At 41.4% G+C, this 24,937-nt stretch overlaps 1 protein-coding gene across 1 annotated transcript in view; it reads left to right on the top strand.

The window, feature by feature from the left end:
* Window positions 1-1,799: 1,799 nt before the first annotated feature.
* Window positions 1,800-24,937, top strand: part of PPP4R1 (protein phosphatase 4 regulatory subunit 1) — a 64,302-nt gene continuing 41,164 nt past the window's right edge. The window contains exons 1-4 of the mRNA XM_084279714.1: window positions 1,800-1,914; window positions 2,246-2,290; window positions 16,274-16,409; window positions 24,227-24,333. Of these exons, the coding sequence (XP_084135840.1) occupies window positions 1,908-1,914; window positions 2,246-2,290; window positions 16,274-16,409; window positions 24,227-24,333 (295 nt within the window). The 5' untranslated portion in view covers window positions 1,800-1,907. The remainder of the gene's footprint in view (window positions 1,915-2,245; window positions 2,291-16,273; window positions 16,410-24,226; window positions 24,334-24,937) is intronic.

Here is a 24,937-nt window from a genome sequence, read left to right as displayed (position 1 = left end):
AAACAAATGAGTACATAGAAATAATAATAAAAAAAAGTCTGAAATACTCTAGAGACCGTTACATATGGGGCAGTCATTAATTAGTAATAATTAACACACTTTTAAGAGCAGCAGTCCCGGTGTATTCCAAATTATAAACTCAGTTGCCTTATTAACCTCCATTTCTCATTCTGACGATAATACTAGTAGTTCTGATACTCTTAGACCATAGCAATCTATGGTTAGTGTGCATCAGTGCCTCTTTGTAAAGAGTTGGAAAGAACAACCAAATCACTCTATGCTTAGAAAAACCCAAAGCTCATCACAGTTTAGGCAGTTGCATCAGAACTCAGAGAAAGCAAAACTGGGCCTTGATTGCAGTGAAGGATGCAGACAGGAGATGAAAGAAAACTTCCTGTACATAACTTGCAGTAATACAGGTAATAAAAATGGGATCTTCAAGCACACTTTATTTTCTGTTCTGGATCTACTGTTATTACTACCAGCATTGCCAGCGATTTGTGATGTCAAATATTTCCCCTGAATCCCCTCTTAAATTAAACTGGCAGAGAATAGCATGGTTCATCTAACTTAGTCATGGTGAATTTACTTGATTTACTCAGATTTGGAGGTTACCTACCTGAATAAAAGCAAGTGTTGAATAAGCAGCATCCAGCAGGCCTCATTTAAAGACTGAACACCCATGAAACAGGGCAGAGCTGCTTGAATAGGACTGTAAGGAAAGGGACATAGGCGCTTTCACGGGTTACATTTTCAGCCACTATGGTAAAAAGAATGAATGAATACAGAGATTTAATCCTTGCCCAATTTACAACATAAAAACAACTGTATGATGTTAAAAAGCAGCTTACAAGACACGTTGTCAAACATTCAGTTCAGAACAGCTGCTGAAACTGCATCCTCTTCTGAAGAGCTGAGCAAAAGTAACTTATTTTGCCCTTCTGTGTATTAACAACTTATATATTATTGAGATATGACTGAGGAAGCCTCAAATAAGGCTCCCAGGCGTACCAGTAAGTCCATTAATTTATCAAGTGCTCTGGGTATCAACTAACGACAGCAACTGTTACATCCAGCAGCTTTCATCATCCAATTCAGCGGAAAATCTTACCAAAACAGTTAAAATGCCAACAGCCATCAGCACCGTCCATAAGCTACAGCCAAGAGAGGCAGAGAACAAGGGATACCTTTGCACATACGCACAGCTAAATCGCGTCTTTCAAAAGCAAAAGCCAGAACGCAGAGCAGTAAAGCGCAGAACGTGCCGTGGTTCAAGCCGCGGGTCCCCGGCTGCTGAAAACTCGGCAGCTCACACAGGGGAGACGCTGGTGGGTGGCGCTGCGGCGGCACGGCCACCTCTCCAGGGTCCCTTCTCTCCAGGGGACCCCGTAACACCCGACCGAGGTCTCCCCAGGGCAGCGCGGTGCGGCCCTGCCTCAGCCCCGCTGCCCGCCCCGTCCCTCTGCGGGCGGCAGGAGGAGCCGAAGCCCCGAGATGGCGGCGGGCGGGGGGCGAGCGGCGAGGCCGGGTGAGAGGGGCAGCGGCTTTCGATCGTGTCCCAGCGGCCGCCCGACCCGACCCGGCCCGTCCCTGCCCGCGGGCAGCGAGGCCGGGCGGCTCCGGGCGTGAGTCAGAGCGAGGGGCGGGGAGGCGCAGGCTGCCTGTGCGAGCGAGCGAGTTGAACGTAGCTCCGCCGGGCGGAGGCGGGGGCAGCGTGTCCGGCCCAGACCCCTCCTCCCGCTTTCCTCCGCCTGCTCGCTCCCTCCTCCCTCCCAGCGCGATTCTCCCGGGGACGCGGGGAGACGCCGCCGGGCCTGGGGCCTGGACCGCGAGGGGCCTGCCACCTCCCCTTCGCCATTCGGCCGTGGGTTGAAAGTATCCCGGCGCCCCGCGGGGGCTGCAGCAAGATGGCGGGTAGGTAGCGCCCCCCTTGCCCCTTTCCGCACACACCGCCTCCCCGATGAGGCGCCAGCCCTCCTTCCTTCCCCCCCACCCCCCCTTTCTTTTCCCCCGCCTCGGCTTCGGAAGCGCTTCCCTCCGCTGTCCGGCTTGGAGCGCGGGGGGTCTGCGGGGCGATCGGGTCGGGAGGGCACCGGGGCGCAACCGCTAGCGGCAGCGGGGGGGGGGGGGGGGGACACGGACACGACACGATCCCGCGGGCGGGCCGGGTCGGGTCACGCGTGGCGAGGGTGGTTGGCGGGGGGCAGCGGGCCGGGCGCGTTGGCACATGGTGTGTCTCCCGCAGATCTGTCGCTGCTCCAGGAAGATCTGCAGGAGGAGATCGACGGATGTGAGTGGGGCCGGGGGGGCGGCGGCGGCGCGGGGCGGCTTTCGGGCGAGGAAGTGGCTTCAGAGGGGAGCGCCCACGGTGCATTGTGGGAGGCGGGGGGAAGGAGGAGGGAGAGGAGGAGGAGGAGGAGGAGGAGGAGGCCATGCTCCGCGCTTCCCTGTGTACATGACACGCAGCCGGGCGCGCGTGGGGCAGGCCGGGCTCCGCCGGGTTTTCCCGCGGGGGAGCAGCGGCCGCGGCGGCGGCACGCAGCGGGGTGCGTTGGCCCGGTGGGAAGGGAAGGGAAGCGGGCGGGCGCGGCGTGGAGGGAGGCGGGCGGTGCGGGGGTTCCGTTAACGGCAGCCGAGGGCGGGCGGGAGGCAGGCCGTCCCGCCGGGAGGTGTGGCAGCCTGCAGGCCGCCGAGGGGAGTCGTCCGCTCATGGCCTGGGTGCGGAGGGATGCCTCCGGGGAGGAGAAACCCGCCGGGTCGGAGGCCGCAGCGTGTGGGTTGCTCGTTTCTTTTGTATAGCTCTATTTTTTATATATATATATATATTTGTGTGTGTGTGTGTGTGTGTGTATGTCCTCCCCGCCCCCTCCTCCCCCCTTCCCCTCAGGCCCCCTCTTCCTGACCCTGCTGGAGAGATGGGAGGAAAAAGAGTTAATGTCAGGGTGCAGATTGCAGAATGTGGCTCTGGTGCAAAAATTACTAACTCAGGGGTATGAAGCCTGGCTGGGCAGACTGTAAAATGTTACTCAGGTGAGAAGGCGTCTGTTGGTAATGCCATATACCGAGGGAGCTTCTTGGAAGCGGAGGAGGATAAATTTTTGGGCGGAAAGTGAAAATGGAGGCGGCTGGTAAGGCAGGCGTCTGCCTCGCAGTCAGCCGTGGGCGTGTGGGCCCTTGTCGCTGTCTGTAGGTATTTTGTCTGATGCGCAGTCTGCACGGCGATCCGCTCACCAGGACTAGATAGCAGGAGGGGAGGAAGAAAAAAAAAATAGCTTTTAAGTCTTAACGTTTTTAGGGGAGTGTTATTTTGGCTTTTGGGGATTTAACTGTAAACGTTTGACGTCTTTTTTTTTTTTTTTCTTTCCAGTTTTTGTGATCTGACATTTGAAAGGCTTTTATCGTGTCTCGCCTTGCACAAAGAAGGAGCCTTTCTCTGAGGGTTTATTTTATTTTGCTTTAGCTCTGCTTGCTTGAAATTCAGGTTGATAGCGTAGCTGTTTGAAAACTTTGTGTGCTTACAAGAGGAGGCTTTCTCAGAAGTGAGCCACTTTAAAAAAGACAAAGATGTCTGGTCCTAAATTTCTGCTTAGATGATGATTTTATTTTTTTTTCTTGACAGGAGTTGAAATAAGATAGGGGTGTAGTCATCAGCGACATGATTCTCAACCCGTGGGTTTCTGGTGATGATTTGAATGTTATGGTCTTGTCTTTTAAGAGATAATGTATGCGTGGAAATCTGACTCAATCTCACTGAGAGCATCCTGAAAGCAGGAGCCACAGAAATCTAAAAAATTGAAGCCTCATTAAAAATTACTGAGGTTTTGATGGAAGTAGATAAAAGTGAATAGCTCAATACTTACACGCATATTGTTTTAAGAGGAAAAACAGGGGTCAGTATGAATCAATCTGTGCTGCCTGGACTTAGTTCAGTCATGCAGTGTCTTCTGTGGTTCTGAATTTTATGTGGTTTTGTTCTTGTGAGGTGGGTTTGAGCTAAAGAAAGGTAATAGAGATCAGGGAGACCATGTGTATCTAGTCAAAAGCATTGTTTCTTGTGTGGTGGTATTTCAAAGAAATAACTGTTTTGTACACGTACAACAGGTCTTACACAAACGTTCCAAATTGATGCATAATTTGGGATTATGTTTCATGGTTGCACATATGAAACAGTTAAAAAAGAGGATGAAGAAAGGACAAAAAGCTGCAATTTTTGCCTGGCCATGCCACCCTGGAACCCCACCCTATGGTACCTCTCTGTTGTAAATATTTGAAATAGTTATCGCTCTTCGGAGCAGTAGAGTTAGATACTGGTTTAGAGGGGTATTCCTGGTGTAGTAGAATGCAATTGTGAGAAACCTGGAAGTGCTGGCAGCTTTTATGTGAGTGTGATTCTGCAGCTGCAGTCTTGCTATTAAATGTGCAGAGCTATAGGTAAGGACAAACAAGAAAAAAGACCTACGGGCCTACCTGTAGGTGTAATTCAGGAGGAGAGATTAGAGAAATATAAAATAATATGAATTATAAGAAGAAGTGGGAATGGGATCAATTTTGAGCATGAGCTATGTAGTTTTCAGTGCATCTTTGAGCTTTTGTTTGATCTGGTGTCAAGCAGTAGCCAAATGTCTATGAGGTATGCTGGAGAAACCACGAGTGATTAAGACTAGATCCACGTGTAAAGATTTGGATTGGATTTCTGAAGGTGGATCTCTGGTTAGGCGTATAGTTTAGGACAGTTTGCAGGATTAGGTGTTCCTTTCTAGCTCATCAGTGAGACTAGGTTTGATTCTGAATCACTTTTTTTTTTTTAATAATGAGAATCTGCAGTGTGATTCACCTTTTTCCAGCACAATAAAAGTAAAAAGAAAATGCAAGAATCATTAAGGTGACTGACTAATAGGTACCTTTTACTGGTCGTGTTCTAAAGCAGTAGGATGTTCTAAAGTCCTGTAGTTAAGCAAACAACAAAGCACACAGCTGCTGCTAACAGTAATGAACGAAGCATCTGTGTATCTGCATAGATACGCAGAGTTAAGAACACAGCTGTTTTATGATCATTGTCTTCAAGGTCTCTGGAATTACGTATTTTACTGGGAAGTTGGGGTTTAATCATCAACTTGTACAACTGTACAGTTTGTGCCTACCCTAATTTATTGTGCCAGCTCATTGGATGCTAATTAATCTGAAATAGAAACTGGTAAAATTTTCATATTATATCCAAAGTTGTTATAATCTTTGGACTACTGTTTTATTAGTTGCTTGTAGGAGGAAATTTACCTTTTCCCAGAAAGAACTTGATAACTGTTTAGGTTAAATGAAATATTCTTAAATTTCAATTAGATATACTTAATTAGTACTTTTGGACTAGTGGGAGACCTTCAGAATATATGCCGTGGAAGGCATCTGTTTTAAAACTGCTTTTGGTTTGGTTGTTTAAGAGGTCAGAGATTAAGCAGGAGCTTTTAAAATAAAGGCTTTTAGAGAGTAGTTGATAAACCAGCTAGATTAGCTTTTAAATAATTAATTTCAGCTTTGGTTTGCATTTCTGTTTTGAAAGATTCATGTTATTTTCTGTTCTTGGTTGCTTGGTAACCACTGGAAAGCTCTGATTTTATTCTTTTTTTTCCAGGTGAATGCATACTTACACCTGATGGTACATTACACAGATGATTGCTTTAAGTAGTTATATAGCTTGGCATGTGGTATTTCAGTACTTTAATTTTAGCTAATATTTTGCTTCTGTAGAGGTAGTTCCTGATGTCAAAGGGCTATGGTTATTAAAGAAATTCTGGTTCTCCTATACACAGCCAGTGGCTTTTCCTTCTGTGGTAGTTTGAAGTAAAAAACTAGAAAATTCAGTGAACGTATGCTGGTGTAACATTCAGAAGGCAGAAGGTTATACAAGAAATTTAATTCCTAAATGTAAGCTACTTACTGTGAAAGGCAACTTTGTTATTGACTCAAGTCCTCCAGATAAGTAATATATTTCACTGGCATGAAGGTAGACCTAGCAAGAATCCTTGCGTCATGTCTGTTAAAAGAGGGGAAAGAAAAACCCTAAGCCAAACTCCAGTGCCTAACCTAAAGGTAATTGGGTGAAAATTCAAATTGTAAGCCTGCAGAAAACTATAAGGTGGCAAAATTAAGCTAGTGGGTCGGTGTCAGCTGGACAGTTACCCATAATGCTCCTTGGACTATTTGCTTCCTCGGTCTTTTGTCAAAAATTTTGCACATTAAATGAAAAGAAGTCAGTGAAAATTTTAATTTTTGTTCAGATTTTTGGGCATACAAAATCAAAATGGAATAACTGCCTAAGTACAGAACTGAAAAGACAGTAGGCAACAAAAATAGTTGAAAAGCACACATGGAGGGTTGAGCATTCTATGTTTCTGATAATAAATAAAATGTTCTTAGTGACTCTCCCCAGACAGTTTGTGTTCCGCACCCCTTTCCCCATGGATGTTCCTGAAGACTGAACTGATCATACAGATAGATGCAGCCAGACGTACGATGATGGTGATGATGATGGCTTCTTTCAGTCTGTCCACTGATGTGTGCAGGATCTGTATAGAACCATCTGTAATTAGACTTCAGATTGTAAAGGAGGATAGCTTTAAGTCAGGATTAATTGTAATTTAAGTCAGGAGAGAAAAGAAATTTGGATCTAATAACTGATTATAATGCCCTTTTGCATTTGTGTTTGTTGTAAAAATGTTTATTATTGATATATGGCAGCTGCATTTACATAGAACTTTTGGGCTTTTGATAGTTGCAACTGCTATATAAATGCTTTGGTGGTTATGTAACTTAACATTCAGATTCTGAAGCTTTACTTACCTTCTATAATGTTGAAAAATGATGAGTGATACCTTTTTCTGTACCCTCGGTGTTCAGATGTTTTAACTAATAATGCAGAAATTGTGTCTTAATGTCTAGGTGTAGTTTGGACAGCTCTAAATTAAAACTGTTAATATTTATATATATATGTACACACCTGCATGTAAGCATGTTTTTCTTAGCATAAGAGTTTAGTAGTAAAATATATTTAAAATTTAGGAATAAGATCATTTTTACACTTAGAAAATCTAGCGTTACTGGTTGGATTTTGCTCATGGATTAGAGTTTTAAAGGTTAAAAAAATACATTATGTATAATACACCTCAGGTTATAACACTGATTCTTTCTCACTGATTGGAGAGAGAGAGGACAGGTCTTTTCAGCCTCTTCCCAGTGGGGTTCTCAACCATGAGCGAACAAGTTATTTGGCTGAGCTGAAGAAAATACTCTTTGTGCATCTGCAGGTGTCAAAAGCTGATTTATCTTTGATATTTCTTATTCAAGGTGATGAGCAAATCATCTGACATTAGCAGTGAGCTTGTGTTGGTTGACTGCTTTTAATTCAATTATTCTGTTAGACTTCAGGTAGCACCCTTTTCACAAATAAAAGCTATTTTGAGTTTAATTTTTTTCTCATAAGTTTTTTCTTTTCTTTCATAATACTTAAAAGTCTTAAGTTGTGTGTGGTTGGGGCTTTTTGTATGATTTTTAATAAAATCAGTCTAGTTCCTTGTGGTGTCAAATCGCAATCACAGCTTCACGTGGTGTTGCAGTTCTTACTCCTTTGCAGTGAATTATGCTGGGAAAACGTGCATTCAGTATGTCAACATTCCTCATTCCCACAGCTGTACATAGGAATATCAGAAGCTTTTGTACTGTGGTTCCTTTGTTCATTTACCACAGAACAAGAGAGCGCAAATTTTGTTACGCTGTTTATTGTGCTATATAGACTGCAAGTCAGGTCACTTCTTTGACTTTGTTCCAGCATTGGGTATAGCTAAATTTCCAAGATAGTGTTCCAGTGCTTGTGTTGCAGTACTGACTTGTTGGCCCCATCAGAGTCTCAGCTTTGGTGAAAGAGTGCTAAGGTAGTTTGAGTTCCTGGGCTGGTGTTTCAGTAGGCTGCAGTCTTTAATGTCCACATTGCGAAAAGTAACAGAAGTTAACGGCAGACTTTCAGTAGTGCTTCAAATCTGTTCTCTGGTGTGGCTGAGATTCTGCTCCGTTGGAAATCTAATAACTGGTTTTTAATGCTAATGAAGCATACTTGTTAAGTCTGTTTTTTCCCCTGGAGATCAGGTTTTAATTCTCCTGACTCTTCAGTTCATTTCTTTGTCTTTTAATGTGGTGATTGACCCTCACAGAAACTGGGAGACTGGGGTGGATGGGTGTGTCCCCACAGAATTCTGATTTTATGTCTCAGGTGGGTAATGGTTAGTGCCTTTTTCTCTAGTAACTTTGTAGGATCCTAGAGAGGAGACGATGCAAGGAAAAGGTTGTGCTTGATTTGACACAGGCTAATGAACCTTCCTCATGCAGCTGCACATATTTTCTCCATTACACCTAACAGAGGATTGAAGAAGAGGTAATTTTCTAGGTTTTCAGCTTCATAAGGCTGGTTGCATCGCTTCTGATGTTCATATGTGCTTTTCACCAGCTACCTCATTTCTCTCTCTGGCAGTTAAAGTTGCCAGCTCTTTTTTTTTTTTCTTTCCCTTTTATTTTAGCTTGTCTCCTGATTTATCTCCTAGGGCTTTCAGGTATTCTCTTTGCTTTCTCTTTCACTTGAAGGAACAAAACAAAAAGGAGGAGGTGTGACCAAGTCAGGAAAGAGGTGGACATTTTCAAAATCCTAAGATTAAGATAGAGTGAACCCTGCAGTTGTTTCTGACTGCTGGCCTCTTGTGGGGATGGCAGACCACAGGGTGTTGAAGATAAAATGCCTCAGTTTCCTGTGTGTGTCTTGCTGCTGCGGCTTTCCCTCCGTGCGGGCAGGAAGCTTTCATTCTACGAGCAGCAGCTTTGAGAGATGACTTGTAACGGTAGCAGAACTGGATGAAAGGAGAGCTTCTGCTCTTGAGAGCTGGAATGCTGGAATAACTTCCTTCTTGGGAGGCCGGGACAACTGCCCCTAGAGGAACTAAGAACATCAGGGCTTTGCTGTCTGCTTTAGAAGGTATAGCAAAAAACCAAAGTGGCTTATTCTTGGTTGGGGTGGGACACTGTTTTTTTCTGTTAATAGGGTGTTAAAATCCTGTGCAATGTAAAGGCAGAATGCAGTGTCAAAATACAGTTGTGAAGGATGTTGATATGCCACAGCAGAGCAACTGCACTGACAGTTGAGAGTACTGGCTTGGTGGGGTTTTTGTGTGGGGTTTTTTTTAAACTATTTTTAAGGCAAAGATAAATGAAACACAAGCAGTATGTTAAATATGCATTATTCTGAGATACAATTTCTGTGAGAGCTAAATATATTAGTCTATAAAAGTGACTTTATGAGCAGTAAGGTTGGAGCTTTTTTCTCTGATAAACAAGCCTGCTTAGGGTGTTGTTTTTTTGTTTTTTTTTTGTCGTCATAGTGCTTGAATGCTTCCCAAATATTTGAGTGGAAGGGAGACCACCTTTTCCTTCCTCTCTAGCCTGCAGGAGCAATAGCTTGATTAGTCTGTAGGGATACTAGCTTGTTCAAGTTTCCTTGTAGGTATGTTTTCTTGGAGGAAACTTTTAAATAACATTAAAATTAACACTCATGGCTGCTCTTAGTTTTTTCTCAGAGTGAATCCTTTATACAGAGCACAGATGGGAAAAGCATAGAGAGAGTTGCAGAAGGAAGGAAAGTGTAAAGAGTTTCAGAAAGAATTTAACCTTTGAATGCTCAGGAACCACAAAGACTTATCCCACCAAGAGTTTTTAATGTTGTCAAACAACATTTCAGGAGCCTTGTCTGGGGTTTAAGTGGGGAGAAGTACAGTTAGTTAGGAGTTTGAAAGGGATTACTGTTGCAAAGCCATATTGTGTAGATTACGGATGTGGTAGTCATAGAATTTGCCTTCTCTGCAGAGTTTAGCCCAAGTAACTGTATTTCAGTTACTGTGACTGAACCAGTCAAAGTAGCAGTGCAGTGGAGCAGTATTTGATTCAAGGAGTACTTGGTTTAGTAGCTGATGTGTTACTACTCCTGGTGTCACATTGGCATTGCAAAGCTAGCACAAGCATTTGAGCTTCAATTGTTTGTTTCATAATACTCTCCCTTTTGGTTAAAGCATATGTAGTTTGAACTTGATGGGTTTGTGCTTATCAGATACCTGTTTGGGGGCAGAACTTGAGCATGACCCCAAGTGCAGTGAATGCTTGTATCCTGTTGTGATAGGACCAGATGATGGAAGTGGAATTCTCAGCCACAGAGGCAATGAAAAACCTCAATGGCAGCAGTGCTTTGCATAGACAGGGTGGATACCTTTCTTTGACTGAGAAAAAAGCCCCTTAGAGGAACTTCCTGCTCACATTAGTTGACTTGCTTCACTCTAGCCTTATTCCATGATTCTGAAATGTATGCAGTTGTTTGGAAGAGGTAAAAGATAGGGACTTACATAGTAGGGAAGTTAACTACCATGGTGATGGGTGTGACATGCTTCCAACAGGAAATTGGTGCACAAAATATAAACTGTTGATTGTTCTAACTGGTAACTTAGATGTCCTTCTCTTTGTTTCAGTTTCCTCTGGACCAGCTCTTATGCAGGTCAAACTGTTGCCTGATGGGAGGTACATTCCGTTATTGGGCAAATAAATGTCTAATGAGCAGTATGAGAGAGAATTATTCGTTAGTTTCAGAGCACTTTAGGATTGTCAGTGCTGCTTGTGTATGCCTCAAAGACAAACTTGTCTGTAGCTGTGTCTGTCCTTATTGCTTTTGTATCGCCCCTTGTTTCCTCTGATGCTTGATGAGAAATGCTTGCAATGGCATGCTTGATAACTATTATTTTTTCAAGGCCTTTGCTAAATGAAGATATTCTCTTAGTCTGTTATATTTAGTCTAGTGGGTCTTTTAAATTTGCTGTGCCGTAATTGCATAAGTTCTGTTTGTTAATAGTTACTGACTTCGATTCCTGTGTCTGTCTTTATCTGCTAACTGTTTCCCCACCAAGTCTGTACTGAAGCCTTATTTTAAAGGGTTTGCTCTGTCTGTGCTTCCAGCTCTGCATGAATGTGCTACATAGGTGCTAATGTGGTAAGCCTTGCTGTTAGCACAGCAGCTTTGCATCAGAGCTGCTTTGCAATTTCCATGTTACCTTCCTCCCTTGCTCCTACATTTTTCCTCTTTCTCCCCTCCCACAAATCCAGTCCCACCAAACTTGGAGTGCAGACGACAAAGTCCATGCATTCAGGGGTGGCGACTTTGCCACATTCAGAAGAGGAGAAATTTGGGGGAGAGGCAGAGAAAGGCAAGTGTGGTTCTTAGTTCTGCTAAGATGGTAGACAGACTGGAATCTAAGACTACCACTTGGAGATTCAATTTGTGCTTTTGTTCACCTGTTTTGTGACTTTGTTGAGTAAAATTACACACTGTTCAAACTCGGATTTTGCAATATTGGGGTAAAAGTGGGGCATCTTGTTGGCATTTTCAATTTCAGACTACAGCAGGAGAACATGTAGATCCAGGCCTGGAGGTTGGTGGCCCTGCCTGTGAGAGGGGGGGTTGGAACTCTCTGATCCTTGGGGTCCCTTCCAACCCATACCATTCTATGATTCTGTGAACAGAGATGATGCAATTTAAGTGCCTCTTGGAAAAATCACCTCCCGCTTCTTGATAGTGGAATTTATGATCACCAGTGGGTGATACCTGATCTTGCAGACAGGATGGTGGAACTCAACATTACAAATGCACTTTGTAATATTTGTGTAACTGTCAGTGCCATAGCTCTTGGTTAATGCTACTGAAACATTTGTGGTAGCAAGTGAAGCTGAAATACCACAGACCAAAGCATCAGTTGTGCTGTCTCTGTGGAACCAGAGGTGGACTATAGTGTGTTATGAAAGGGTAAGAATAATGAGTTCCTAAGCATGGACAAATATAAAGGGTTAGCTTCTGCACTTATGCCGAGGTGGATTTCTGTTAGCAGAACATCGAGATGCTAAATGATACTTGCCAGGGAACATGAGATGGAAAGGAATCTCTTTGCAGGATCGAAGGGCTGAGAACACAACTTGTGTTTTGCAGAAATCTGAATGCCAGGGGAATTTATTCTGTCCTAGCATAGAGGATGGTGACTTAGAACACAGCTTGCTGCTGTTATTCTGTAATTGAGGTATCAAATGCTTGGGCTTGTAGGACTGCTGGTTTTGCTTTATGATTAAACAGGAAAATTACTGGCTTGAACAGCAGAACAGAACTAAATCCTTTCTGCATATAAGTGCTGTATTAACCTGAACGTGCTTACGGTAACAACTGATACAGACCATAGCAAATAGCCTGTAGTACAGTTGAATAAAAATTAGTCAGTTTTACTAGATGTATCTGTATAGCTGATATATCTGCACTTGAAAATTGGCCTACAGACTGTGGTTTTATAGGGGACTGAGTTTTAAATTGACTTCTGTTTCTTTGTTGTATGCTTGGCCAAGCTTGTCAATGGTTGACTACGTGCCTCTAAATATCATCTGTCAGCAAGATTGCTGTATGGTCCATGTTAGTTAATAATTGTGGCAAGTATTTGTTGTATCATTGCCATAAAAACAGAGGAGAACTTAAGGGAAACAAGAGAACTTAAATCAGGGGATGTTAATATATTCTGGACCAGATGCAAGACAAACAAGCTGGAACAACTTCTACAAAAAACAGATGATTGGGCACGAAAATGAAGGTACAGAGAGGAGTTGTTACTTGGCTTGTGTCATACAACAGGTCAGTGATAGTCAGATAATGAAACAAAATCCAGTGCTTCTCTTGTTATACGATCATGTCTTGTGGTGGTAGTGTACAGCTCTGAAGAGAAGTTTGCAAGCTACTTAGTCTAGATAAACCAATGTATTTATTCATTTTGTTCTGCTTTAGTGATTACGTGGGCAGAAAATAAGGGCACTGATTGCTTTTGACACTGTTGTCCAACTATTATTACTACCCCCCATCCTCCACTAGTGACTTTAAACTGTGGGGGTAAGATGTTTTTCTAGAAAATCTTAATTTCTTATCTCTACTTCTTTTGTGTCATGATGTGAACATGTAAGAACATACATAGGCTCTGAACTTGCGTTAGTTTTCAGTGATGTCTTCTAGTTTATGTGCTTTCTGAGCATTTGGTCTGGACTTAGTTTTACTAGGTTGTGAAAGTGGAGAAAGTAAGAGAAGGGACCTATAGTTTTTCAGCAGCGAGAGAGGAAGGTGACATGTGGCCCTGTTGCCTGATACACGTTCTGAAGTGAGAATGAATTCTGCATTTGAACTAGCTGAGACTTGTACTGCTTTTGGCTGGGGTAGAGCTAAATTTCTTCATAGCAGCTTGTATGGGGCTGTTTTGGATTTGTGCTGAAACCAGATAACACTGGCATGTTTTACTCATGGCAGTGAGTAAAACACAGTCAAGGCCTTTTCTGTTTCTCACACTGCCCTACTAGTGAATAGGTTGGAGCTGTACAAAATAGCCCCATACAAGATACTATAGAGAATTATAATTCTGTCCCAGCTAAAACCAGTATAGTTGTGTTCAAGGGTGGGGTTTTGTATATGTAAAATTTACAAATGTCCTGTGGTACTTGGACAGGTGCTCCAAGTTGGGTGGAAAGCAGAGGAGACCTGAAGGGGCAATATTCAGCTAACTGCCTTTTTGATAGCATTTGGAATAGCCTTCCAAGTGTAGGGAATATCAGAGTGACATGGTTTATAAATAATGCAAAGTGTGCTCTTTATGCATTTTAGATGAGGAGTGGTTAGGCTATTGGTGAATCATATTTGGGCCAAGTTAAATATAAACACCCACTTGAGGGGCTTTGTTAGAATGGGATTTCTACTTGGCTGATGCTTCTTTTCACTTGGATTGGCTTATTGATGTTGAAAGGGAAAATTAATATAACTATAACAGGACTTTAGAAGAACTGTGAACAGTTCATAATACTGATTGATTTTGGGTTATCCCCCCTTTATTCCCTGGTGGTGGTCTTAGTGTTGCGCTTATTAGGATGCTGCCATTTCAGTGATAGCTTTTGTGACTATGAGCTGAGATGCTTGAATTATTTAAATAATACATGTTACTCAGCATCAGTAGCAGAGGGACATCAAGCCCAATGTAGTGCTTGGCTCTTCTTCCTGGGATCCAGCGTCAGGACTCGTAGGAATGTTTGAAAGTTGCAGCAGGAGAAATTTAGACTGGATATTAGGAAATGTTTCTTAACCAAGAGGGTGGTCAAACACTGGAACAGATTTCCTAGTTGAGAAGTGGTTGATGCTCCAAGCCTTGCCAGTGTTCAAGAAGTATTTGGGCAATGCTATCAGTAACATGCTTTAACTTCTGATCAGGCAGTTTGACTAGATGATGTAGGTCCCTTCCAACTGAATGTCTATTCTGAAAAAAGTCTGTGAGAAAGGTGCATGGCATAACTACAGACAGAGGAAAATCTCTGGTTTTAGTTGGATGCATGGGTTGAATTAAAGTCCTGTGTGCCTGTCAGAGGATGTAGTCTGTTCCTTGGTAATTTAGCCTGGTGTAAAATCTTAGCTTGCATTATGAGTGCATTTTTACCTTCCCTCTGCTCTTTCCTATGAACACAAAACCAATTCTTGCAAAAAACAGAAACAGGAAAAAAAAAGCCAAATAAACCCAAGCCAAACAGATTCAAATAGTTTTGTAAACCTGGGGTTGCTAAGTGCTTTCCTTTTGTGCTGCCATAGCTTTCTGTAGATGATTTTTTTTTTTTTAACCACCTTCTCCTCCCCCTGCAGTTTGTTGACCTCTACTTGAGGGTATCTGTCGTGGCTCTGGCCAGGCCAGAGTTAACGGTATCTAAGAGCACTTGTTCCTCTTCCTATATTGCCCTTCCATCTACTCTGTCTCACAGCTCCTAGCACACTTGCTTCTTTGCCCCGTCTCCCAGATTCTTTTTACACCCTTGCTCTTTCCCCATTATTTCTTCATTTGATTTCTGGCAAAATTTTCATGTCCTATCAGCAGCTGCAGAATTTGGAGCCTCCTCCAGGGATGTGATTTAATTTATGACAAGTTACGCAATGTCCATTTTTTCTCTACCTAGAAAATAGGAGAATTAGTTTGCTGATTAAGGGATGCTACTAACTCAGTTTAGATCGAAAAATGTATTACTCTTCAGAAGAGTTTAGTGTTAAATCTTTTTGACATTTGATATATTTTAAGAAGACATTAAAAAAATGGTAACTGCCTGCTTATACTGAGTGTAGAAGTTAATGATACAATGTCTGATAATCAATTTATGTAACATAATTGTACGGAAGGTAGGAGGTCAAGAATCGTTTTTCTTTCCTCTGTAGAGTTCACTTTTTAAAATAATTACTGGACTTGTAGATGTGCTTGTCTTCCTCTTGTATCCATCTCTATCTGCCAATTTTCAAAAGGCTTTTCAGAGAAACCTGGCTAGGCTGAAGAGAATAGTTGTAGATACCACAGTGGTGTATTTTGAGGAGTAAAGCAGGTGATCTGGGATAGTTCCTGCAAATAAGTGAATGCGTTTGCAATACTAGCAAGTAAGTGATTTGTATTTGCAGGCTAAAGTGTTTGATATGGGACTGACTTTTTGAGCAGTTGACAGCATACAGAAACCAGGAAAGGTGGCAGTTCAAATCCTAATTCTTTAGGGCAGGGGTGGACCCCTTTTTTGGTGTTGTGGTGGTTTTATGTTGATAGAGGTGTCATGTTTAGAGGAAGTTCTATGTTAATGTGTTGGTTAATAATTATGCAGTAGGTGAATTGTCCCTGTTTTAGGTGGTAGTCTGATAAAGAAACACACCTGAACTTATTAACAGGTTTAATTTACATTTTAAAAAGCCCAGCTTTTTTGTTCAGTTAGATTATGTTGTATTAAATTTATCCCTAGGCTAATTGTCCCTATGTTTTTAGTCTAACGTGTCAAGAAGCTGACTTCAGGGTTAGCTAAAAGGCATTTGCTAAATAAAAGTATAAGGTATGAAATTACTATTTGTCAGCAAAAAATATCATGGATCTTTGATGTTTAGTGTAACAACATATTTTGAAACTTAGAGAAAGTTACTCAAAATACATTTAGTCAGTTTATACAAATCCACTTGTATAGAAAAGGCTTGATGGGGTTGAAGAAAGCTGGGGGGATGATGTAGTGCAGTAAATGTGTTGTCAGTGGGCTCTTGCATAGACCTTTGTATTGCAGACCAACAACAGACATCATTAATTTAGTGTTAAACTGCTGTGATTGTAAGGAGTATTTCTGATGTCTCTGATAGTTGGTGTGGATGACTACAGCTCAGAGTCTGATGTGATTATTATACCTTCAGCCCTGGACTTTGTCTCACAAGATGAAATGTTGACGCCTTTGGGAAGACTGGACAAGTACGCTGCAAGTGAGAACATATTTAACAGGTATGCTTTTTAAATGTCCTGTCTGGATAACTGTATGCAAACTATTAATCTGATTCAAATCTGACTGAAGTTAATTTGCATGAAATACAAATAATTTTTAAAAATACAGCAATTTACAAAATTCTTAAGTTTCCATTCTTACTTATGTTTGCTGGTACTCCTAGTTACAGAGACAAAAATATCAATGGTAACAAAAAAACATTCTCTTACCTTTTAAGCAACTGTAGTTTAGGACTTCTTTTTTATTACTTGGCTGCATCCTTTTTAGGTTTTTTTGTGATGCTAACATTCCTGTTGACAAAAGAGTAGAAGATAATAGTAAACTGTATCCATAGCTCTGTGTGGAAAGTGACTTTGAGAAAATACTTTATGTGAAATCAGGAGAAGATAATGAAACAACACTGTAGGTTGCCAGAGGAACCCAAGAAGTGTTCTGCAGGATCATCCTCCTCCATAGTTTACAGTTTGAGTATTGGTGCTTCTGCTGAAAATACAGTCTTACTTATACCCAGTTAATAGTGTAATCTGCTTTTTTTCCTTTTTATTTCTGTGATGCCACTGAGCTAGTTTTTTTATTTAAAAGTACAGGTACTGCAGAATATTTCAGACATTCCCCCCACCCACTCCAAGCCCTGCACACAGGCGCTCTGCAGTGGAATGGAGAAAGCCAAACCCAGCATTTACTTTAACTGTAACTGTGAACAGTTACAAGCTCACAGAAAAGTATAAAATGTGTTAAGGATGAACTTTTCTAGTGTCTTATTTTAACATGGTTTGTTTGGGTTCCATGTAAATACTTAATGAAGCATGTTTGCTTTTATGTTGAATTCTTAATTGAGTAGTATGCAGAAGGTAAGTCTATGATTGACCACCCTGTAGGTTAGCCTCTATTTTGCTGTTTGTGGCTTGAGTTCTGTAAGGATTTAGCCCTATGCTTAACTTTAATTACATGGAGTATACTTAAAATTCAATACTACATGTGTGAAGCTCCCCTGTTTTTGAAGGCTTTTATTCTGATTGAACTGAAGCTAATATTTGTAGAATGTTTTCTCTTCTTATAACCTACATAAATCTATATGAACAAATTAGTTCTGAATTGCCTGATTTTAAACTTTTCTGGTTTTCTGAAATCCAGAGTTCGTGGTATTCTGCAATTTGAGATGTAATCAGATATTTGTCAAGAAGGAAAGGGGTTTTATGTGTTTGACTCTTTTGGGGGGGGTTGGGGAAGAGAAGAGCTTTTAGTGCTCTTAAGTGTAGGGAAGTGAACAAACTGAAAAGTTTTGTGACTTGACTTTTAAACAAGGATAGTGGTCCTAATCTTGCCAATTTAAGAAAAAATATTGTCTCTGAGTCTCTCTACATGGAGTGCATGAGGTGTGGCAGTGCATAAGCTTGAAATATTTTTGATGACCCTGTCCAGCTCTAAGCATCTTGTGCTTGCCTGTACCTTACTACAGGGGAAGGAGTACCTAGTTTTCCCTGGGGCTTATTTGTGTCTGCTTGTTTGTTGTGTTGGGTGGTTTTCTTTTCTGGCATAAGCATGTTATGAGATCCAGCTCTCTCTGTAGGCCTACTGTGTGATGCAGCATAAGAAAATGTAGGAAATAGCATATGGTGGCCATTAATGATACAACCGCAAGTAGCGGTTATATTGCTGTCAGTGACAGGGAGTAACTATTTTGCAGACAGTTTGTGATGATTCAGCATTAGACAGTCTCAGGAATAATTAGAGATTTTTTTCTAAATGGATGAACTAGAGCGTTTCATAGGGAAAAGATAAGAATTAACTACTTGAATTTATGTCTCTTAGTGTGATATAATCACATCCAATATTTATATGTACTGTAGTGGTTTTTATATTATGATTGAGTTAATGGTTTTGGGTGTTTCTGTGTCTTTGACCCTGCATTTGTGCGGAAGATTGTGCATTACAGATGCCCAAAGCCTTGAAGTATAATCATTGAGCCTAGGTAAATTAGGGTAAAATATTAGGTTTTTCTTTAAATGGATGACTTTACCTTTGGTGTGGGTTGGATTTTTTGTTTTTACATGTTTAAATTTAAAGGGGGTTATTTTTGCATTTGTTTTTATCATAATTTTCTGTCTGGTTAGTGATCTACATTTATATCATATTTGCACTGTGTGATTATACTGAATAAATAAGTTATTTTTGAAAACTAGTACAAAAAGCCTAGTCTCCTTTGAGTACACATAGTTTCTTAGCTGGCACCTGGACGCCAAAGCCAGTTGGTCTGAAATGGAAATGTATCTTGAGTCTTCACCCTAAGAAATTTTACCAGATTGTACTTGGAACTTGCAAATAGGAGCTGCTTCTTGATTTAAATAGATATGACTTTTAACAGAATGAACTGCAAAAGCAGAAAGGAGTGAGGTAGGAAATCCTTTAGCAGCTTCTCAAATGGTGGATGGAGTTGCTGGGTGACAATTTTTGGCATGTTACGGTCTACATCCTTGCTGTTTTAATGTTATCTTCATCTATGAGAATGGAGTGGAACCTTACAAATATGATAAATTACCCTGCTTGTATCTGAAAACCAAGGCAAGTGGGACTCTGGTTATGGCTTTCTTAATGAAGAGGCAGCCTCCAGGCCAGATTTGAGAAACATCTCTAGCATTTGCCGTAATAATCTGATGTTGTACTGCAGTGGTAGTAGATGCAGAGCAGAGAGACTGTCACCCTGAAACACAAGGCCTCCTTCTGTCTGGTAGCGCTGGTGTATGTGTGTCTGTGCATGGATGAAGTATATAGCAATCACCAATAGATCTGCTCAAATAGTGAGACAGTTCCTGAAGAACAGACCCTTCCCTTTTGATCAGTCTGCTTTTTGAGAATTGCTGTTGCCCTTTCTTTTTAGACTAAAGCCGGACTTGGCAGCTAATTCCTGTTCATCAGTATGATCAGTCTTGGCTATCAAGACTATATTTACTTAAAAATGTAGAAGATATGGTCTTGCCATGCTATTTTCTTGCCATGCTTTTTTGTGTTCTGAAGTACTTTGTTTTTGCCTTAGGAGAGTATCTGGTGGCTTTTGAAATAGGCTGTTTGGTTTTAGTTTGGTTTGGGTGGGTTTTTTTATAGCTTAACATCAAAATACTTGTAGAGCAGCGCTGGGCAGTAACCGAGGATGTGTTGGATCTCAAACAGGGATTAAGAGTAGGTGTGTGTGCTCATGCACAGCTTATCAGTAGCACTTTCACTGACTACAGTGTAGGTGAAGATCTGGCCTAAAGCTTTTGGGGTAACTTCTTATTTTTGACTAGAAGATACCCTGCTCTGATTTCATAACAGAGACCTGTAGTTACTGATATGGCTTGTAGAAGGTAGCCGCCTTGCTTTCTAGACTCCAGATGGAAGAGAGATTGGCATGAGAAAGGAGACTGCATCACGTGTGACAATGAATTGTTCTAATAATTCCTGACTGCAACAGTTGCAGTCTAAACCATCTTCTTAGATAGTGTGGGGAAAAAAGTGCCAAGCTAAGTTACTACAACCAATATTCACTTAGATGTAAAATGTCATCAAATCTTGATTTAGAAGTTCTGCAAAAAAGATTAAGAAAATAATTCTTTCCTTATCTTTCTCTGTGGTGGTTATTTTTTAATATATGTTTACTAGTGTGCAGATGATGTTATAAATATCTGAAGGGTGGATGTTTAGATGAGGAGGGTGGTCTCCTCTCAGTGGTGCCCAGTGACAGGATGATGGGCAGTGGGCACAAGCTAGAACACAGGAAATTCCATATCCACGCAAGAGAGAATTTCTTCACCATGAGGGTGACAGAGCACTGGGACAGGCTGCCCAGACTCCAGGTTGTGGAGTCTGCTCTGGAGATACTCAAGTTCCACCTGGATGCTGTGATGTGCAGCTTGCTTTGGGTGATCCTGCTGTACCGGGGGGCTTGGACTAGATGATCTCCAGAGGTCCCTTCCAACCCCTCTGAATTTCTGAATTTAAATTCCATATATAAATTTATTAAAGGGGTAATGATGGTGATTACACAGTAATTATACTACTTAGAACTCCTATTATTGATTTCAAATGAGGTCAAAGTAGTGTGGAGTTTGAATGAACCAAGCATATATACCATCACAAATCCTAATTATGTCCCTATGTGCAGACTCTTCAAAATATCTGTACCCTGCACGAGGACATAAGGGCAGGGTGTTTGTAATTATCCCAATTTTATCCCACTGCAAGTTGCACTGAAGTTTGCCTACAAGATATCCTATGCATGTTCATGAAAACTTGAGCTTTGCTAATTATCTTCTCCTTTGGCATATAATAGCTGAAGCACTTGAGCTGCATGCTACACTGCAGATTTTGACCTCTGCCCTTTGGCCTATAAGCTATTTCAGGGATAAATAGATGGCACTGCTGTTTAGGTGGCAGTGGTATACCAAAGGCAGGTATGGGGAATGAATACTTTTCTTTGAGAGTTCACACCTGTAGGGTTATCAATTTGAATTCTTAATTTCCAGAGCAGCTAGCAAAAGTCTTTATCACAGAACCACGGAATTGTAGGGGTTGGAAGGGACCTCAAGAGATCCAAGTCCAACCCCCCTGCCAAACCAGGTTCCTTAGTTCCTTTATGGACCTGGAAGAATCAGGTACAAGATCTGACTGAATGGGCAAGCAGACATAATTTTACTAGTTGTTGCAATGAAGGTGACTCTGCTGGTGTTGAGAAGTGTAGAGGTAGAAATTCTTAGTGGAGCTTGGTATCTCATTAGAGGATGAGCACTGCAAAAATGAAAACAGTGGCAGGAGGGAAATAGCAAGAAAACATTAATACTAGTCCTAAATTGTGCCCTAATAACCAGGAGTAACGTATAGTAGCATAATATGCCATTGAAATCACTTACATTGTCATAATTAATGTTGGTGGAGTCATTTTTGTCACACATGTACTTGAAGGAGCCTGATTCCCTGTTAGAATGCAGTTAATGGGAACATATCATCATTATCCCTAGAGGAAACCTGCTTCTACCTTTTTCCCCTATCACAGGAGGTATCTAGATGTCTGTTGAGCATGAAGCATGTCTCCCTATTTTTGTTGTTTTGTTTGTGTCTAGACCAGACAAGTCATCCTTCAGAACTTACAATTTCACAAATGCTCACCTGGTGCTCACCTGCCAAGTTGCTGGGCAAGCTACTGCTTGCTTTGTTATGCTGCTGTGTATTGATGGGTCATTGCAGACCTCAGCTGTAGGTCTTTCTGGCTGCCAGTGCTTGCATGAGAAGGAAGATCAGACCTCGACAGGGCAACGGGGACCCTTCCTTACTCACTTCTCTCCAGTAAGCGCAGCGAGCTACAGTGTGAGCTTGCAGGGCTGAAGTCATTCTGCATTAATTGCCTATGTGCTAGGTCTCAGCCTGGGGCAAACATGAGGTCCATTTAGCTCTGTGTAACGTGTTTGTGCCTTGGAGGCACAAGTATAATTTTGACATGTTGTTGGGGATGGTGGCAGAACTAGGTCAGAGCCTGTAATATTTGGAGAACAGGAGTGAACATCATCTCCCAAAACACTGTGTGGATGGAGGTAAGAGATTACCCTGTCATTCCTAGCTGCCTACCCAGTTTTCTGAAGTGAGCTTAGCTTGCCCTGTTGCCTTTTGTTGTGATGCTTTTTACCGGAGTCTGCTAAATGTGAAAGTAGGTCCATTGATTCTTCTCAAGTCAGAGGAAAACACTACCTGGATGAAGGTGGAGGCCAACTTCCACCTTTAGTCCAGGGAAAAGTTGAATGTCTCTTCTTGGCTTTGAGTAGATTTAGTAAATAAGTCATGCTACTTCAGGTTAGGATTTGTGTTTTAATTTCTTCTCTTGAACAGAGTGTTTGTGGCCTTCAGCTTACAGGCCACCTACTTCTACATAGCCATCTGTCCACGTCACAGGAACTAGCAAAGGCTTACTGTAGGGTGCAGCCACCAGAGTTCAGGGTATTTCTAACAAAGCTGTTTTCTCAAAACTCCCACCATACAAGGGGCTGTTCCACAGTCCTCAGGAGCCAGATGGGATGTAGTGCTGTTTATTTGTGCTTCCTTAATTGCTGAGATCAGTTCAGTGCATCAGTTGTCTTGTCTCTCATGTTCTTAGATTATATTTATTTAATACATAGGAGACACATGCATCTGGACAGGCTGGTCTATGAAATACGCTTCATCTAATCCTCTTCTCTTTTCAGAGGTATCCAGCCCTTTAAAAGACCAAGTCAACTCTGCTTCTAGGTTAGTGTGTCACATAGTCTGCTTCCCTCTGTTAGGACATTGATAGCAGAACTTCCAAATGCACATTGAGATCTCTGCTGAGAGATACTTCACTTTTACCAGGTTGAAAAGAATGAGGGAAAAGAAATTTGTTAGAAGCAAACAGGTTTTTTGCAGTTTGTTTTTTTTAGAGGATTTTGTTCACCTGTATGTTGAAAAAAAAATTAAGATAGTTTTGCAGGTGGCTAATGTGAAACACATAGATTGATTTTCATTTTGAGAAAATGGAAATGCCTGCTTAGCTTTGGGAATTCATGAAAACCTACTGAATTTTCTCCAGTTGCATGGAATTGCAAAGTTCTGAAGCTTTCCCCATTCACTAGCAATATAACCATTGTTTCTTACTGCTTTGTGACCATTGCCCACCTTCTCCTTGTAGTGATCATGATCAAGTTTAGCTATGCTTCTGCTCTTTTCTACAGCACTGCTGTTTGTCAACAGTGCCTATATCTAGGCTACATTCTAACAGTGTTTCTGGTTTCTGTCAGTCAGTTCTGGAAATATCAGGCATTTGACCCGTGCTGCTTCAGCATTTTTATAAATTGCTCTGGGGCAGTACAAGAGCTAGCAGCATGTTGGACACTGTACCTTGGCCTATCCCACTGTTGGGATAATCCTGCTAGGTCTCTGAACTGATGTTCAACCTACATTGTCCAAAAAGATTGGCAGGGGGGCGCAGCCATGGCAGGGGAAGCTATGCAGGCTGTTGTTGAGGAGGAATGTTGATTCCCACACGTTGCCAGCTGCATTGTTTAAAAACTTAATGTTTAGGGCTCTCCAGGTATGAGGGTATGGGTATGACTTTGGGACATAGGGTATAAGAGAACCTGGGGGCAAAAATCCAAATTTGACTGTATCTTGTCACTGACAAGTTAACCTTTAAAAAATAAATCTGGTGCATTAGAAGAGTTGATTCTGACTTCTTTCATGTTTCTTAATGTTTCATTTTGTACTTAATGTATGTCCTAGGCATGCATGGGCAAGTATAGTTTATTTTTGTGGTATATTACTCCATTTAATGTTTGAATGAAGTTTAGCTTCTAAATGTCACTGTCAGCATGGAAGTCTTCAGCTTGAGTGTTCACACTTTTTTTGTTTGTGAAATAAGGTCTGATTCCATTTAGAACTGTTGTGACAGTAGCAGTGCTGCCTTGCTTTGTATGGAACATGTTAGGGAATTCAGAGGTGAGGATGGAAGGCTGACGCTGACTTCCTAGCATTCAGCTCCTGTTTGCCCACTTGGCAGAAGATGGCTTTTTTTATCTTTGCAGATGGTTTTCCTTATCCTTGTAAATCAAAGGGATACTTCAATATTATATTCAAAGTTGCCTGGTGTAATCCTGAAAAGCTGTTACCAGAATTAAGAATTCCCAAAGCAGAACTTACTCAATTTACTGAGTTCAAAATGAAGCTATGTAAAATTTTACTGTTTGGTTTAAGAAATATGTATGATTGCACAACTTTTTGATTTGGCTGTATTTCTGGACACAAATAATGCTAATTTTTAATCTTTCTTGTAAACTAGGCAAATGGTGGCTCGAAGTTTGCTGGACACTTTGAAGGAAGTCAGTGATGATGAGAGAGATTGTATTGCTGTGTTGGAGAGAATCAGCAGATTAGCTGATGATTCAGGTAGGTAGCATTGACCGTTTTACTGTGTTAATGAGGGAAAGTCAGAATTGCTGAGCCTGTATTCAGCACAGGACCAATATGTTCTCTCTGGCCTTCAAATTGGGCTTTGCAAATGCGATAACATACTGTAAAATTTCATTTCACTAAATCATCCCCCTAAAGATTACTCTTTTCCTTACTATTTTCTGCAACAGAATTAAGCCCCTTCAAAATGTGGGATTACTGCTTCCTATCAGTATATTTTTGAGTAATTTATTTCATTCTTCAGCTACTCAACAGATCTCCATGATTATTTTAGGTTTATAGGTAAAGATTAATTTCTTGCCTTAAAGAATCTTTTGAAACATCTGTGAAAACTCATTCTAATTTTGATAGAATTTAAATGCTGAAGTTGTTCCCTTGGTCCCTTTTGGGCAACCAGTTGTGAAGATTAAGAAAGGCAGCAGGAATTAGCAAGCGAGATGCAGATGTAAATAATGGATATGAGGGATCTGTAGATGTAAAGGGGCTTTTGCTCATGCATATATCGAGAATAAAAGGTGAAGTGGGAGAATGAAGAAAAGAAGAAGAAAAAAGAGTGCTTAAAAATCAGTGGGTTTGTGCA

Source organism: Gallinula chloropus, assembly GCF_964237585.1.
Source record: "Gallinula chloropus genome assembly, chromosome: 2".
NCBI lineage: Eukaryota > Metazoa > Chordata > Aves > Gruiformes > Rallidae > Gallinula > Gallinula chloropus.
This window is presented reverse-complemented; position numbering and strand designations above follow the sequence as displayed.